Source organism: Pollachius pollachius (assembly GCF_949987615.1).
Source record: "Pollachius pollachius genome assembly, chromosome: 8".
Classification (NCBI taxonomy): Eukaryota; Metazoa; Chordata; class Actinopteri; order Gadiformes; family Gadidae; genus Pollachius; species Pollachius pollachius.
The window spans coordinates 14719976-14735679 of NC_136941.1; the positions used below are offsets into that span (position 1 = coordinate 14719976).

Sequence of the window (15704 nt, forward strand, 5' to 3'; positions counted from 1 at the left end):
TGTTTAAGAGACAGGAGGATTACATACTATTTAAATATCATAATAGAAAAATTGTGTTAGGGCTGTTTATTCTATATTGGAAAAGTTCCACACAACTTTTACGTCTTTAGCAGCTTAGTTTAGATGCCAAATACGGATTTTGACCCGTCATAAAACATAAGCAATGACATATCAGACTCTAGATTCCGCTATATCATAGAAGACCTATGTTGTTTGTGGTGTTTTAAAGTTTTGCCTTAGGTGCCCGGCGGTGCCCTCACGTTTGTGGTGTTCGCCCGACGTACATTGGCGAGGTGATCTCATCGGTGGCCGAGGTGACCATTAAACATCAGTCAGCATGCCTTTGGTTGAATCCGGGTTACCCTATTAACAGCTGTAGGTTGAACTGATAAAGGAACCGTCTACATAAAAAAAAAACGAATGAATGAACAGTTATAAGTTTCATGTACAGCCTATAAGTGGAAAAAATGATTTCCCTTCTATTATTCGGCCTACTTCCCATTTGGCCGCATGCAGGGATAAGACCACTAACAGTGCCATCTGTTGGCCAGTTTGAATAGGGATCTTAATTCTTATACTGTACGAAATGTCAAACAACTTGAACCAAATTATGATATGCGGTTATTTGGGTTACAAAGGGACTACTAGGCTTTTCTTGTGCCAAAACCAACATTCCTCATCCCATCAGACACACCAAGGCGAACATCTGGCGGTGCAGCATCTGCCTTTGACCTCATTCCCATCTAATTTCATGTTTGAGTTGACCCATGTTGTCAAGTGATTCGGCTAAACTGCAGGTTGTCCCTAACCATTTGGGATTGAGGGGCGCTTAAATGTCCCGGTCCACTGAGATTACAGCACAACTGCACTCTACGTAGCCTATAGGCCTACCCTACATACTACACCGTACGTGTGTCAAATGTGTGTTACAGAACAAAGAAAGTAACGCATCTGTTTAAATTGATTCCGCACGCCTTTATAATAATACTAACGTACCACGTTTGGACAAACACCACTGGAGACAGCAGCTGTACCCGCAGGGTCATGTGCTTGACTGTGCTTCAGGAAGAAGTAATCTGGCCCGATGTACAATTCTGGGTCTTTCTATCACTGGTATCTCAGACAAAAGCATTCTCCAAGATCATTCACAAGGGGAACGTGAATGTTTTTTAAAGAAATTAATTAAGCTCCGCGCAGTGTGTGGTTTAAAGGTACACCAGTAAATCAATGTGTATGATTAAGACTATTAACCGACACATAAATATGGGATTCTCACCCTCGAAGTTTGTATTCTACTCCTGTTTTGGCATGTGTAAAAAACAATATTTTGACGAACATATTTTACAACAATTACAAAAACTATAGACGATATAGATATCAAAAGCGCACTGTAGAAATAAATCAAATGCATTAACATTTGAATCACTTCAAGGCTTTCTTGTTCTCTGGCGTCATCGCAAAATAAGCTGTTTTCATGACTTATTGAGGAAATGCCAATGCATGGCCAAGAAATAAAACATGTAGTCCTTTAATTAGATTTATATGGCGCCTTCATGGCATGGATGGTGGTTAGTGGCTATTGCTTTAGCAGTGAGCAGATAAACAGACAACATATGGTGTATGTTATGATGAAATGCCGTTATTTCTTCTTCCCTTTCTGAGCTTTTTCCAGGCCTTGGATGTACTTGCGAGGAATATGATACCGATCTGAAAAAAATTAAATCACCCAACCATTGACGATTAGGTGCAATTTGTCGGAACACTTTATGTAAACATTTAAAATCTATGTGCCATGATGAAAAAACAATTCCAAACCTAGTAGTAAATTGCCAACTTGCTGAATCTGGTTGCCCTGGATCTGAACCAGAACCTTGTCTTTAGTCCCAGGAACCGGATGCAGCACAGCGCTGGCCTGGACTCTATGCTGCAGGGCAGCTGATACGTCTATGGGGTCCAACCCGTACATCTCCAGGTTTTTGATGAGCGTTACCTACAGGGGAATTCAGTAACACTTCATCAAGGAACACTATAAACAAGTGAGAATTAACAGTTAAACATTGGCGCACTCCCACCTTCTTGTTAGAGCCCCGAGAGGCTACGGTTATGTCGATGGGCTCAATGTGGCCTTTCTTCATAATAGGTTGCTGACCGGCAATCACAAACTGGGAGCACTCCTGCATTTTGCTCAGTGTCCTGTGAACAAATAAGTGGTTCTGTTGGTTCATAACCTTGCATATCCAACTTTTAATTTTCTATTGGAAATGCTACATTAAAATAGTGGGAAGGGATTAACATATTGTCTTGCACTAGGGCTGCTCGAGTAGGGCAAAAATCATAATCACGATTATTTTGGTCAATATCGAGATTGGACTTGACTTGGAAACATCATATTTAGGGGTCCGAGCAGTGAAGCTGCTTGGTCCCCTATTGTTTCTGTAACGTTTTTTTTTTTCCCTCAAATTCTGTAAAAGTCATACTGCAGCCTATACCGTAAGTCGAAAACTCTTGAAATGTTCAGGTATGGTTACCAATAACCCCCACTACCCATATACCCAAATTTAAACATGATAAAAAGATTCACAGGCTACAAAAATCGCCACATAAAATCTTTAGACCAAGCCTCACAAAAATCATCAAACATAATTTGTTTTACTTAGTTCCATTTGAGAAATATTGGCCTATAAAGTTGGAGCAGTTAGCCCATTTTTCTTATGACCATTTTGTTATTGTATAAATAAACATACGACTATTATTAGGTGATACCAATACCCCCTACTGCTAATAAACCCAAATTGTGGTACTGCACCCAAAGGTGGCGCTATTTAAAAAAAATAAGAACTAGCCTAATTTCTCTTTAAGAGATTAACCTGGACTCAAAATTCTTTCATCATATTAATCTCTTAAATCAGATGCATTTTCTTCACCCTGTGGGAAAAGTAAATGTTTACTTTTCCCAAAATTTCATAGAAAGCCAAACGTCTCAACCCATTTTGCTTCATAGAGTTCAGGAATGTCAGTAGCTCAACGGGATAATGCTGTGTACTGGTGGTCCTTAGGTTCAGAGATCAAATCCTGATTAGAACATTATGAACATGACATTCTGTCATTACCACTCATTTAAAAGGGACATCTCATACCACCAGGTGTGAGTGTGATTAGCCATTACAAGCAGGTTTGAAAATGTGCAGCATTGTGACATCACAGGTTGGCGTGTCCATCTATCCATCACACATCTGGATGGACACGCCCACCTGTGATGTCACAAAGCTGCACATTTTGAAAACGGCTTGTAATGGCTAATCACACTCACACCTGGTGGTATGATATGTCCCCTTTAAGAAACACAACATTGAACAGCACCTGGAATTCATCAGGCAATCAACATTCCGGCTCATTCGTTTCCAAGAATCAGACTGCCAAGACACAGTATGACATTAGGGGAACTTCTTCATTAACCATTTTCCCTTCATAATTCACTCTTTCATATTTATATTTCTTCCATTAGTGTTCTTGTCTACAAATGTTTAATTTCCCCAGAATTTTAAAGATTGTTCAGGTATATGCTTTGAAGAAAGCCCTTAATTCACTGGAGAAATGTGTGCTTTGAGTTTTCTGGATGTTGTGTGCTTATCAATAGACATTTTGACCATGTGAATAAGGCTGCAGTTCAGGTTTATAAGTGGAACATCTTTCCTTAAATATGAAAATTATATGTTACATTTATATATCTTCCATTAGTTTGTCCTTGACTTTTAATTTTGCTTGGACCCCGTTAATCACCGCTTACGGTTATATATTTTTATTTAAATTTGTCTTTTTGACAGTTCCTTTCCTTGAAGTTTAAATATAATTCAATTAAAAAACGAATTAAAAAAAGGGTAAAATAATGATGAGACCAATAAATAATACATACATTTAAATAGCATAACAAATCAAATACAAACAAATACGATAAAAATAAATACGATCAACTATGTTGTAGTGCACTTCAACAACCTACCCAAAACAAATAAACATAAGGGTTAATAAATAAACCTAATAAAAAAATTAAACCAAACATAATAAGAAAAAATATGTTTCCACACTACACCACGTCTGAATTAAGTTGCGGGGACATTAGTTTAGCCCTCAAAAGGTCCCTGCCCGGGGGTACTCCTTCTCCAAAAGTACAGGAACTATAGGGGTGGGGCTTGCACTGCTGAACATCTCTAATTGGTTGCGTTCTGCATTTTCTTTTACAGTTCTCTTATTGCATCTATAGTCGTTCACTAACTACATTAATATAATTATCACTTTCTGTTATATGTGTGCTGATCATTCATCTCGGTAGCCAATGTTTACTTTCAGTTCAGGACCTAAATACCGGCTGCTTTTGATGACATGCATCGTGTGCAGTTGTATGGCAACAGTTTTGTTTTGGATACTGTCTTCCTCTGAACGAGCCAACTTTTAGTTATCGACCAGGGAAATAACCTCATAAACCAACGTCTCCAAAACATGGATACATTAAATAATGCACCATTCATTTCCAAATATACATTTGGATTAAAAATCCATGTCCATAATAATTGAATCTTCTAAATCTGCAATTTCGACGTGATATTTTGATGAAAGTATGGCTCATATTCACTTGCTATATTAGGTTCAGGGTCTATTTCACTGCCGTATCTTATCAGAAAATGCTGCATATTCGCGTTGTAACTGATGATAAGAATAGACGCGATTTTGCTATAATTTGAGTGGAAACATGGCTTTTCTTTGCTCGAGGCCAAACTTAACATGATTGATTGTGAGTGAGTGTGGGCTTGAAATAGGGTCGATACCCCACTGCTTCAAAAGGAAAGCTGTCCGCAGCCTCCACTCTTCAAAACAGTCTCACTTCTATTGAGTACTCTTTCCACAACCTCCACCTACGGCTCAACTCTAAAAAGACAAAATGCATACTTTTCGATCACAAAAACAACACTTCCAGCCCCCCAAAGATCCTTTGTGCTGACAACTCCGAACTGGAGTTTGTCAAGTCCTATAAATATCTAGCCCAAAAAATATCTTTGGCTGGACTCTTCCCTTTCATTCTCCACCCATATTAATAATATTCAGATTAAAGTGAAAGCCAGATTGGCCTTTCTCTTCCGTAACAAAGCATCCTTCACACGCTCTGCTAAACTTACACTTGTAAAAATGACCATCCTGCCCATCTTTGACTATGGTGATACAATCTGTAAAATGGCTTCAAAAACAGCGCTGCACAAACTGGACGTTCTTCACCAATCAGCCTTTAGCTTTGCCACCAATACTCCCTTTAATACACACCATTGTGAACTTCTCAAACTGGTGGACTGGCCCTCCCTCAAAACCTGCCGACTCCGACATTGGCTCCAGTTTATTTATAAGACACTCCTCGGCAAGACTCCGTCTTACCTTTCCTCCCTTCTCCATCTCTCTAGAAGCACTTACTGCACAACATCATCTGAGCTTATCAAACTCATCAACCCACTCACCAGGACTACCTTTGGCTAAAACTCCTTTAATTTGCAGCAGCTTTTGACTGGAACAACATTCAAGACATCCTCAAACTTACAGCTTTCATATCACAGTCTGCCTTCAAGCAGAAACTTAACTACGTCTTAGTAGACCCCCCTGCTCCTGTTGATTCCACCGTTTCTCACTTGCATACACCCTTCACACATCTTAATTATTATTATTTTTTTTCAACCAGACACACGCATCTGCTCGCATACACACACACGCACGGATGCTCGCACACGCATGCACACGCACACACACACACACACACACACACACACACACACACACACATTTAACCCTTTCATTTTTATGTTGTCTCTTATTTATTACACCCTGTCCAGACCTTTAGGCCTGTCCCCTGACTAGTTTTAGAGCATTTGTGTTTTCCATTTTCTTTCTGTACATAGGCTGTGTATTTGTATATCCGTTTTATATTTGTCTAAATGCGTCATGCCAGTGTATTTGTTATTTGTACCTTTATTTGTACCTTTATTGCTGGTGGGGCCTCTTGGACCAGATCAATATTGTAAATAAGAAACTGTTCTTAATGTTTAATCTGGAAAAATAAAGGTTAAAAAAATAATAAAAATAAATTATAACCTACACCAGTCATTCTTGCGAAAAGGAATGTGGCACAATAACCGTTTTATCTTAATTATCTTGTTTTCATAATCGTACAAAGTCATACTCATAATTTCAATTATATTTTGATTAATGGCACAGCCCTATCTTGCACGTCTGCTTTCTTGAGAAAGAGTTAGCGTTGTTATAATTTGTCTTACCTGCTGAAGAGATCGTCCCACTTCAGAATGCTGAGCTCGTGGTACTCAGACTTCTCCAACAGACAGTCACATAAAATAGGGTTTATGTGGACATAACTGGCAGGGGTAAAATACAAACAAACATACGTTTCTGCACCTGGACCTTCCTCAAATAAAGATCCAAGATATATATGCATTAACAACCTCTTACTTTTTGTTATTTTCATCCACCAGCTCGTTCGCTTTGACATACTCTGTTATTATAGTCCTAACTTCACCTGGCTGGAGAACCGTTCCTTTCCTGGGAGAAAAAAAGCAGAGATTTATTTAAACATTGTTTGATAGCAAGGCACAATGTATCGTACACAAATCAGAAAATAAAAAGCCCGTCCAGAAAATATGACATTCTAATGCACAGCTGAGGCCAAATGCAAGAACTATTTCATGATATGATGTTCAATAATTCAAGCATGTGTACAAAGATTTGGCCAACACAATGTTTTTCACAAGACCCTACTGAATAGAACTGCGATTACACGGTTACGGTATGGCTGTAGATGAGGTCAGAGGACTCAAAAGCCCAACACACCTCTTGTTGGCCTCTCGAAACAGCGGCTCCACGCGTGCCGACACAGAGTACAGAATAGTGATCTCAGGGGGATGGTAAGTCTTCTCGCCATCCTCTGTCATCTGCGCAGGGGCCTCCTCCACATGGGGCTCGGTAGGGGCCCGGAAGGAGCGTAGACTATAAACCACAGCCGCATCAACAAAAGCAACGGGACAAAGCTCAAAGCATGTGAAGCAGTCACACTTAAGACAAGGCCAAGAAGGTTATGGGCGTGAAACCAAACGGTGATGAATTGTTGGAGAGATCATAGGGGGCTTTGCTCACACTGGGTTCTTCCAGTCCACCTCCACCAGGCTCTCGACTCCTTTGGTCAGCTCCTTCACGCGCACCACCCGATGCTGCTGCTGCATGGTCTGCAGAAACTTTGACAACTGCAGAGCAAATGCGCACACACACGGTCATATACGGTGGCCTTAATTACAAAGCGTTTAAATAAACCATCCTGCATTTCATAGATGAGTCCTTTCTGAAAGCCTACTGAACCTTTTTGTAGCTGGATTTCTTGATGTCCAATTGTTTGCCGCTTGGACTGCAACAAATACAAACAAATAAAATCAACAACAAATATTTGGTGCGGTGCTGCCGCTATGGTTAAGATGAACGCCGTTCTCCAAGGCATACCAGCAGGGAAACATGTGGTTACGGAGAAAGGAGCTGGTCAGCAGGGGGAGCTCTGACTTCTTCACCTTGCTCTTGAGGGCGTGTAAGAAACACTGCAGCAGCAGGGCGTCCATCTCGTCTGTGGAAGTGGTTAACATGGTCAATGCACTTGGAGAGGAGAGAGGGAAAGCCATTCGTTCTTTTATGGGGTTACACGATGAATCATACATACAGGGTCATGCATACAAATATATATAAAACATCCCCTCCGGTCACCAATAGAATAATCATAACAATAATAATAATACAAATGCTTGTATTGCATATATAAAATGTGACACTTTTCTTTTAAATATGTCAATGCAATTCTCATTCAAGACATTATGCTGTGTGCTTCATGTGCAGGTTCAAGATGCAAATGTGTACCTTTACCTTGAGGAGATATCTGCTCATCTAGGTTAATCTCCTCTTCCTCTTCGTTCTTGTTCTCGCTCTCACACTTGGTCAGTCTGAGTCCTTCCACTTCAGTACAGACCTTCTCTGTCTCCTGGTCATTCCCTTGCCCATTAGGACAATCAGATAACTCTTCGACATTTGTCTCTTGCTCCTCACCACTCTCTCCTTCCTCACTGTTCTCGTCTCTCTTCAAGACTTCACCTCCAGTCGTTTCAGCATCCGAGATCAAAGCAGGGCACGATTTATCTCCATAAGCCCTGAGCAGAGAGAGATAAGCCACACGCTTCAGATATTTTGTATTTACTTTGAAACTATTCTATTCACAAGTTCTTACCACAAGTTATCCATGAATGTGTGAAGGACAGACACGCCTCTTCCTTTCATGCCTGCACTGCACATCTCTGCAGTGGACATGGCAGCAATGCCCACAGCCATCGGTGCCCTGTAACAAGGATGTTCCATGCGATGGAAGAGTCAATGGGACTTAAGTGTGGTGCTGATAACGGACTGAATATGTGTGAGGGTGTGTGGACTTACTGATTGCCTACCACTTTAACAACACAGCACCCGCCCTGTCGTACTTCAGGTAGGCCACATGAAGGTACTACCACTCCAGGTAGCATCAGATCTACGGATAAGAATAGATGGCCCACAGCCATTGTGTTCATATTGATTTGATTGCACTGTATTCATTCTTTTTGAAAGTCGTTACAATTGAAAGACTTACCTGCACCTCCAGCTATCTTTTGAATCACAGGTGCCCATGTTGCAAATGATGGCAATACATTTGGGTATTGCCAAAGCATATACACTAAAATATACATAAAACATTTCAAGATGTTATGCTGTTGGCGACACATTGCTTTAGTTTTCATTAATTTGAACAATCATAGTTCAATCACAGAGTTTTACCTGTGGGATAGAGTCGTTTTTCAAGTTCAAAGAACAATGGATTTTTATGAAGAACATAGAGAGTAATTGCATCTCCCTTGTGAGCATAAACCTTAACTACATTAATTTCTTCTTTGTTTGGGACAACTTCCGACAACTCTGCCTCCGACAACAAGGGAAAGGCAGTTGATACATCGACTTTAAGCTTTCTCCTAGAGAGGTTAGGGAGGAATGACAAAGAAAATAATGAAGAGAGAGAAAGATATGTAGATATCTAGATAATTAACATGATATTGAATACCATATCAGTTCACATAAATCTTGAGTACGTTAGATATTTTTGATTTAAACAAATATAATCTGACGTTATAAATACTAACCTGTCTGATCCTTTGATTACTGTGTTGGATTTGACACGAAATGCCTTCGCAAACATATTGGCAAAGGTAAACAAAAACGATATTTACTTTCACTTATCAAGCACTTAAATTCAGTGAATTGTAATTAGCCTAGTTATTAATGTGCAGCTATGAACTGAACTCTCATGTACTGAACGGTGTGCCACAATGCTTCAAAAATGCATTATTATTGTTCGGCACACAATATCAACCGGCAAGAAACTGTGGATTCTCACGCTTTGGTTCCGCCTCTCGTATTATTTTAGTGGTTAAAGCGTAGTCTTATTATATACCGGTTATATGACGGAAACTTGTCACTGGGTTAAAAACGAATTAACTACGATAAGGGACATGTGATCCTAATTCAAAATTACTCCGTTTCGAAATATCACTGCTGAAACTATAGCCATTTTTATCCCATGAGAATAATCAGATTAGGCATTCAATTTAAAATAATTAAATGGGAGCAGCACAGGAAAGAAGCATTTTAAGCCTACTTGAATGTATTTTATTGAAGAAACAGGTGGCATTCAACCTTAAAATATGAGCCTGTGTTTGTGTGTGTGTGTGTGTGTGTGTGTGTGTGTGTGTGTGTGTGTGTGTGTGTGTGTGTGTGTGTGTGTGTGTGTGTGTGTGTGTGTGCGTGTGTCTGTGTACAACCATTACTATGGCCGTCTATATATCCGCGCATAAGGAGTTAACTGTTAAAAAATGTGTTTAAAATTATGTATATTAACTGAAGGTTTTACACACGTCGCCAACATGAAATCTGCCACATTGAATTTATCTGCAAGGTGTCACAGGGTTATCTTGAAGATAACAACCCTATTTTATTCTGCTCGGACAAAACATACTGTGTACATTTTGTCAAAGGGCAGTAGATCACTCCCATGCCCTTAGTCTCAGGTTTCAGTCAGAATACAGGAACAAATAACCCCTTTCTGGGATCCAGAGTCCCCCCCTGGGGCGTGTGTGGTAGAGCTCACCCCACCTACACAGCAGCACTCTGTGATTGGTGCAATAAGCCCAAGAATGGAAGGCAGTTTGGAATGAGTTTAGCTGAAGCTCTGTTAGCTGCTGGCAACCACGCAGCTTATCACAAGAGTATAGTCCCACTAGAGATGAGGTGGAAACATTGATGGCATCACGACTCCTGATTGTTCAATGCAGTCATTGTTAAACATGTCAGGCCTACATGAATTGTGTTAAGTAACAAATAACCATTGAACAATATATAAACGATAACGGCCAAGAAGGCAGACCTGGCCCACAGATAAATGCATTAACCAAGAAGAATCTACAAAGTTTGGGAATTTGTCAGATCAAGATGATTTAAATTCTACAAGTCTCACACAGAGTTCAAAACCATGGGGAACATTCCAGGAAGTAGCCTGTGTGCTGATTTGTTCTTAACTGCTCATATCAGTGTCCAGGTTGGGTGGACTGCTTATATTTGAGACAGATGCAAGTTGGCATTCAGAGAATGAGGCAAAGAGGGCATGAAAATTAGATCATATGTTTGTCATCAAGTGCTGGTTGTCTGACTCCGTCATTGATATCCTATACATAAACAATCGTTTTTTATTCAAATACCGAATAAGCAGATGAAGATCCATTGACCATTTCGATTGCTGAGCCTTTTTTTCCTAGGCAGACTTTTTCTCATTAAATGCAGGTAAAGCCTAGATATTGGATTTTCATTTTAACAGGAGCAGCTCAATAACCAATCTTCTTTATCCAAAAGCTCTTCTTTGCCAATACATATAAAAAAAACATGTTTTATGTTGGCCTGGATATTAGGATTGTGCTATGATCTCATGAAGTACCCTCCCACCATCCTTTAATAACAACACTTTAATAACTTGCCTATGATGTTTCTTCTATAGATAGAAGAAACATCTCCGGAGTTGTAAACTGTGTTAGACGTTTTCTTGTAATTATTAGTATACATGTGTTGGCGTGCAAAGGGGTTTTCCCTTAGCGCCATTGGAAAATATTTGCAGTCTGATGTCTCTGATGTTAAACCTTGTGTCCAGGTGTCATTATAAAAAAAGCAGTTTACTTAAAACATAGTGCATGTTATTATTGTTGAATAGCCCCATGTTAAATATACAATTATTGTTTGGTTGTCTTATATTATTCTGTAACTAAACTTTTGCACTTGAACCTATAAATATTTGAAAAAACATTGCCAGGCAATCTCCATGCCTCTGAAATGCAGCTTGTTTCCTCCCTTATCCGTTCAGTCACCTTATGTTCCCTCTTTCTGTCTGTCTGTCTGTCTGTCTGTCTGCATCTGTCAATGCCAATGGAAGAGACGAGGTATTGGACATCAATATGGACAGGCAAGAAAATCTGTAGAATCATGCTTACATTTCGGCATCTTTTGTGATATGGAAGAAAGTAAAATATTCTAGACCCAAAGGGAAATGTGATTCCATATGTCAGCACATGTAAATGCATACATAAGTAGATAAAGATTACTAAAAGACAAAGAACAATGTCAGATACTTTACAGTCTGAAACAGATGTTTATGTTGTCGATAGGCCAGCTTTGCAAAGACTATCTCTTTCCCCATTATGTTGCTCTCTCAGTGTATGTGCATTCTTGGTTCATTAATTGTAAAGAATGGTTCCACATGTGTAGTCAGGAGCCAGTTCCAATATCCAATCGGCTAGGATGGCTGCAGATTGAAGATAATGACATAACGATTCAGAGATGAGAACGCACAAAACAGTGTTGCGCCAAGGTGTCACACAAAAGTGTCAAAAGGCAATCAGCATAAAATGCTATTAACTCCCAACATTGTTTAGAAAAGTCCACTGAAGCCTATAAAAGACTTCAGACGTTAGAACATTTCTTGCAATGAGGGCTTCTGCTGTAACCATTGTCAACTGAGGTCAAAAAAGGGCAGAGATAGAAGCAATTGTTTTCATTCCAAAGACTCATATTATCTACAAAAACATGCTGAAGTTCGGAAGGTGAATCATTATAATAATAATCATAATGATGAAGATTACAAGTCGACTGCACTTTCAGTCCTCAGTCCTGTCACAGTGGTATCCAAAGAGGCCACCACTTGAGGCTGAGGTGCAATTGAACGAATGAACGAAAAACCCAGTCAAAAATTCCATAAATTCTGCATAGCTCAATAACCTGCACATTTTCAGCCAACACGAGTTGTCATGTTAATGATAAGGCACAACAGAGACAGAAGAAAACAAGGTTGTTAAATAGCAGATGTCTGCACCAGGCCCCAGATGGGATTGATACATGCACATGGCTGGAGGTAATATGGTGCAGTGTAAGCACTACATACAAGCGGAAAATGCACAGCCCTTAATAGGACAGACTTAGACTGCCGCTGGGAAGAGGTGAAGGTGGAGGGGGTAGGGGGGGTGGGTATTTAATGCAACACACCATTACATCTTAGTCAGTTGTGGAACCCAAAGCCTAAGAGAGGAGAGATAGCAAGATCACAGCTGAACAAACAACTAACAACAAACAACTGTAAGTATATACTTTTAGCAGAGTTTCCAACTATATTGAGAAATTAGCAAAAATTACCAAATCCAAGCTATGAAATCAAACCATGGATCACAAATTGTTGTTTTTTTCCGGTTGTGAGCTACTTGTGAGAAGGTAAAATTAATTTTCCTTTGTCCTCCTCACTGCCCACTCCCCTCGTCCCTCACCCGACGACCTCTCCCCACCACCTCCCATGGACCTCACCCACTCCATCCCCGCCTCAATACACCTTCCACCCCTCGAGATCATGCGGGCTGCGGGGCTCCTCTTCATGATGTGTCTGGTGGACCTGAGCTCAGCCCAAGGGGTCAACCAGTTGCAGTGGTTGGCCCAGCTGCGGGGCCGCTGGCGCCAGCCTCAAGCCCTCTGGGCCAACGGCCGGGACCAAGACTGCCCCCTGGAGTGCGACTGTCCCGCCAAGTTCCCCGCCGCCATGTACTGCCACGGCCGCAACCTGCACCACGTGCCCTACGTCCCCTCGCACATCAGGTACGTCTACCTGCAGAGGAACCAGATCACGGGCATCCAGGACGGGGTGTTCGACAACGCCACCAACCTGGTCTGGCTGGTGCTGTTCCAGAACCGCCTCAACTCTGACAAGATCGGGAAGAACGTGTTCGGCAAGCTGAGGCAACTGGAACGCCTCTACTTGGATCATAATGAGCTCAGCCGTGTCCCGTCCAACCTGCCAAAGTCCATCAAGGAGCTCCGCCTGGGCAACAACCAGATCTCCAAGATCCAGGAGGAGTCCTTCGAGGGCATGACCGAGCTGGCCAGTCTTCAGCTCCACGCCAACGCCATCGAGGACGCCGGAGGGGCGTTCAAGGGGCTGAAGTCTCTGGCCGTACTGGACATGAGGAAGAACAACCTTCGCAAGATGCCCAAGAGCCTTCCGGAGAGGCTCCACCAGCTTTATCTGGGCTCTAATAAGATAGAGAGTGTTCCTGCCAACTTTCTGAGCATGCATCCAAAATTGCAGTTCTTAAGGTTGAGCAGTAACATGCTAACAGATGAGGGTATTCCCTCCAATGTGTTTAATGTGAGCACGCTGGTTGAACTAGACCTTTCCCACAACAAACTGGAAAGGATCCCCATGTTGAGTAGGGACCTGGAGTACCTCTACCTAGAGGCCAATCGTATTAAAGGTAGGTTCATGCATCAGTTTAAGATTTTTGATTATTCATAGTAATATGCCATCTCATTATAATTATACCAATACTACTACTACTACTAATATTATAATAATACTTATACGACCATTAATACTACTACTACTACTACTACTACTACTACTACTACTACTACTACTAATAATAATAATAATAATAATAATAATAATAATAATAACATTGATAATAATATATGGCAAGTAACATTTAGCTTTTTCGAAATGATATATATATATATGAAAAAAATGCCTTTACAGATCGACAAACCATTTCATGTTTCTCTTTTTCCCTTTCTCTATACTTTCAGAATTCTCTTTGAGCAGTTTTTGCAGTGTGGTAGACATGAACAACTTCTCAAAGTTGAGAGTGCTGCGTTTGGATGCAAATAAGATCAGTGCCAGAGACATTCCAACTGAAGCCGTCTACTGTTTGCGCCTTGCTGCCTCCATAAATGTTTAGAATCTTCTATCATATCTCATCAATTTATCTCTGGAGATATGTCCCAAGGTAACCCGTGCCTTCTATAAAAGCCTCTATCATAAATTGATTTAGAGCCACGTTACGTCTATTTAGATTTTGAACTGTATCCCAGTTGTGTTTTTAGATGTTTTCTGACTTTGTTTTTCTGTTTTTCTGTATGCCACATGAAAGCCATGACTAAATAAGTTAAATTAAGTGTGTAATTCACAAAATCCTTTATCAAATGTTCATGTCTTCCCAAGTTAAAATTTCACATGTCATAACTGATTGTGACATGGTGAGGATTATTTTGGTCCCTTTGCTTCCATCCTGTGGAGTAAAACAGTCTTACAGCATGAAAGGAATGAACTGATGATTCTCATTAGCGTGTTTAAAGGGAAGAGAAATGTGTTGTGAAGGCTACTTTCTGTGTTTTAAACATCACTCACAGCTATTTTTCATAATTCAACAAAGTATCTTCAATAAACCTGTGAATTGTATTTCCATTTAAAGAATGTAGCCTATAAGTAAACAAATTAATATGTGTACGATTTTATATGACAATAACTATTCTGCAAATGTTCATGTTTTTCTCTCGCTAAATGAAGTGACCATGTGTCTATGCAAATATGAAGCATGTGTAGAGCCCTTGGATAACACCATCAATATAAATATCTGGCACAGCCAAATGTTCTCTTTGTTGTGGTAAGCCTAAACTTAAAAACAGCTGTTTCACAGCTCACTCCAAGTCAGAAAGGTAGAGAGACAGAGGAAAGAGCGACTGAGCACGAATTAAAGAAAGAACGAAAGATAGAAGGAAAGAAGAAATCAAGAAAGAAAAACAAGAAAAGAATAGCTTTCTTTCAGAACACTCTTAACTGTTTTTGGGAAACTTCCAATTTTTTTTTTTTGCAAATAGTTGGGAGCCATGACAAGGGTGGGTTGTTTTCTGTTACACAGATGCCTTTAATCTGCTGCAGAAAATTAATAATAGAAATTTAAAATAGATCACCAAATTAAAAGTAGAAATATTGTACAACAACTATACTTTTATTTACAATGATCAGTAGTAACCTTTGAAGTTTTTTTTACAATCCACTCCTCACATATTTTTGGACGTTCGAGGGATTTGTATTGTGACAGAGATAACATATAGGCTTTAGGCCCCACACATGCACATGATCACATGTAGCAGCCATTTCCACAAAAAAGGTCAGGGATGTAATCCTCTGGGATCCACATGTCAAGCTATCACTATGAAAACAAATCAGTTGTTACGCAATG

General features: G+C 40.1%; 2 protein-coding genes across 3 annotated transcripts; one reads left to right on the forward strand and one right to left on the reverse strand.

The window, feature by feature from the left end:
- Window positions 1-1070: 1070 nt before the first annotated feature.
- eif2d (eukaryotic translation initiation factor 2D) lies at window positions 1071-9399 on the reverse strand. 2 transcript variants are annotated; one of them, XM_079740881.1, is made up of 15 exons: window positions 9246-9399; window positions 8887-9077; window positions 8702-8785; window positions 8512-8602; window positions 8309-8416; window positions 7951-8231; window positions 7540-7657; window positions 7402-7447; window positions 7183-7289; window positions 6880-7035; window positions 6502-6591; window positions 6312-6407; window positions 2073-2193; window positions 1816-1990; window positions 1071-1707 (listed from the first exon to the last, which is right to left on the reverse strand). In XM_079740881.1, exons 1-15 carry the CDS (start codon window positions 9299-9301, stop codon window positions 1640-1642), a joined length of 1788 nt encoding a protein of 595 aa, XP_079597007.1. In that variant the 5' UTR covers window positions 9302-9399; the 3' UTR covers window positions 1071-1639. The 2 variants fall into 2 exon arrangements, with proteins under 2 accessions (XP_079597007.1, XP_079597006.1); XM_079740880.1 differs by having other exon boundaries at window positions 7945-8231.
- Window positions 9400-13039: 3640 nt separating this feature from the next.
- Window positions 13040-14420, forward strand: fmodb (fibromodulin b; the record flags this gene model as incomplete). The annotated part of the gene is made up of 2 exons (XM_079740901.1): window positions 13040-13937; window positions 14269-14420. The coding sequence occupies 2 exons, from the start codon at window positions 13040-13042 to the stop codon at window positions 14418-14420; spliced, it is 1050 nt and encodes a 349-aa protein (XP_079597027.1).
- Window positions 14421-15704: the final 1284 nt, after the last annotated feature.

Bases quoted from the DNA above. Each gene is read 5' to 3' on its own strand.
- eif2d (XM_079740880.1), bottom strand. From the start codon at position 9,301: ATGTTTGCGAAGGCATTTCGTGTCAAATCCAACACAGTAATCAAAGGA. The intron at 9,078-9,245 runs GTTAGTATTTAT...TAACCTCTCTAG, and splicing joins GTAATCAAAGGATCAGACAG to GAGAAAGCTTAAAGTCGATG. The intron at 7,448-7,539 runs GTATGCCTTGGA...TATTTGTTGCAG, and splicing joins AACCACATGTTTCCCTGCTG to TCCAAGCGGCAAACAATTGG.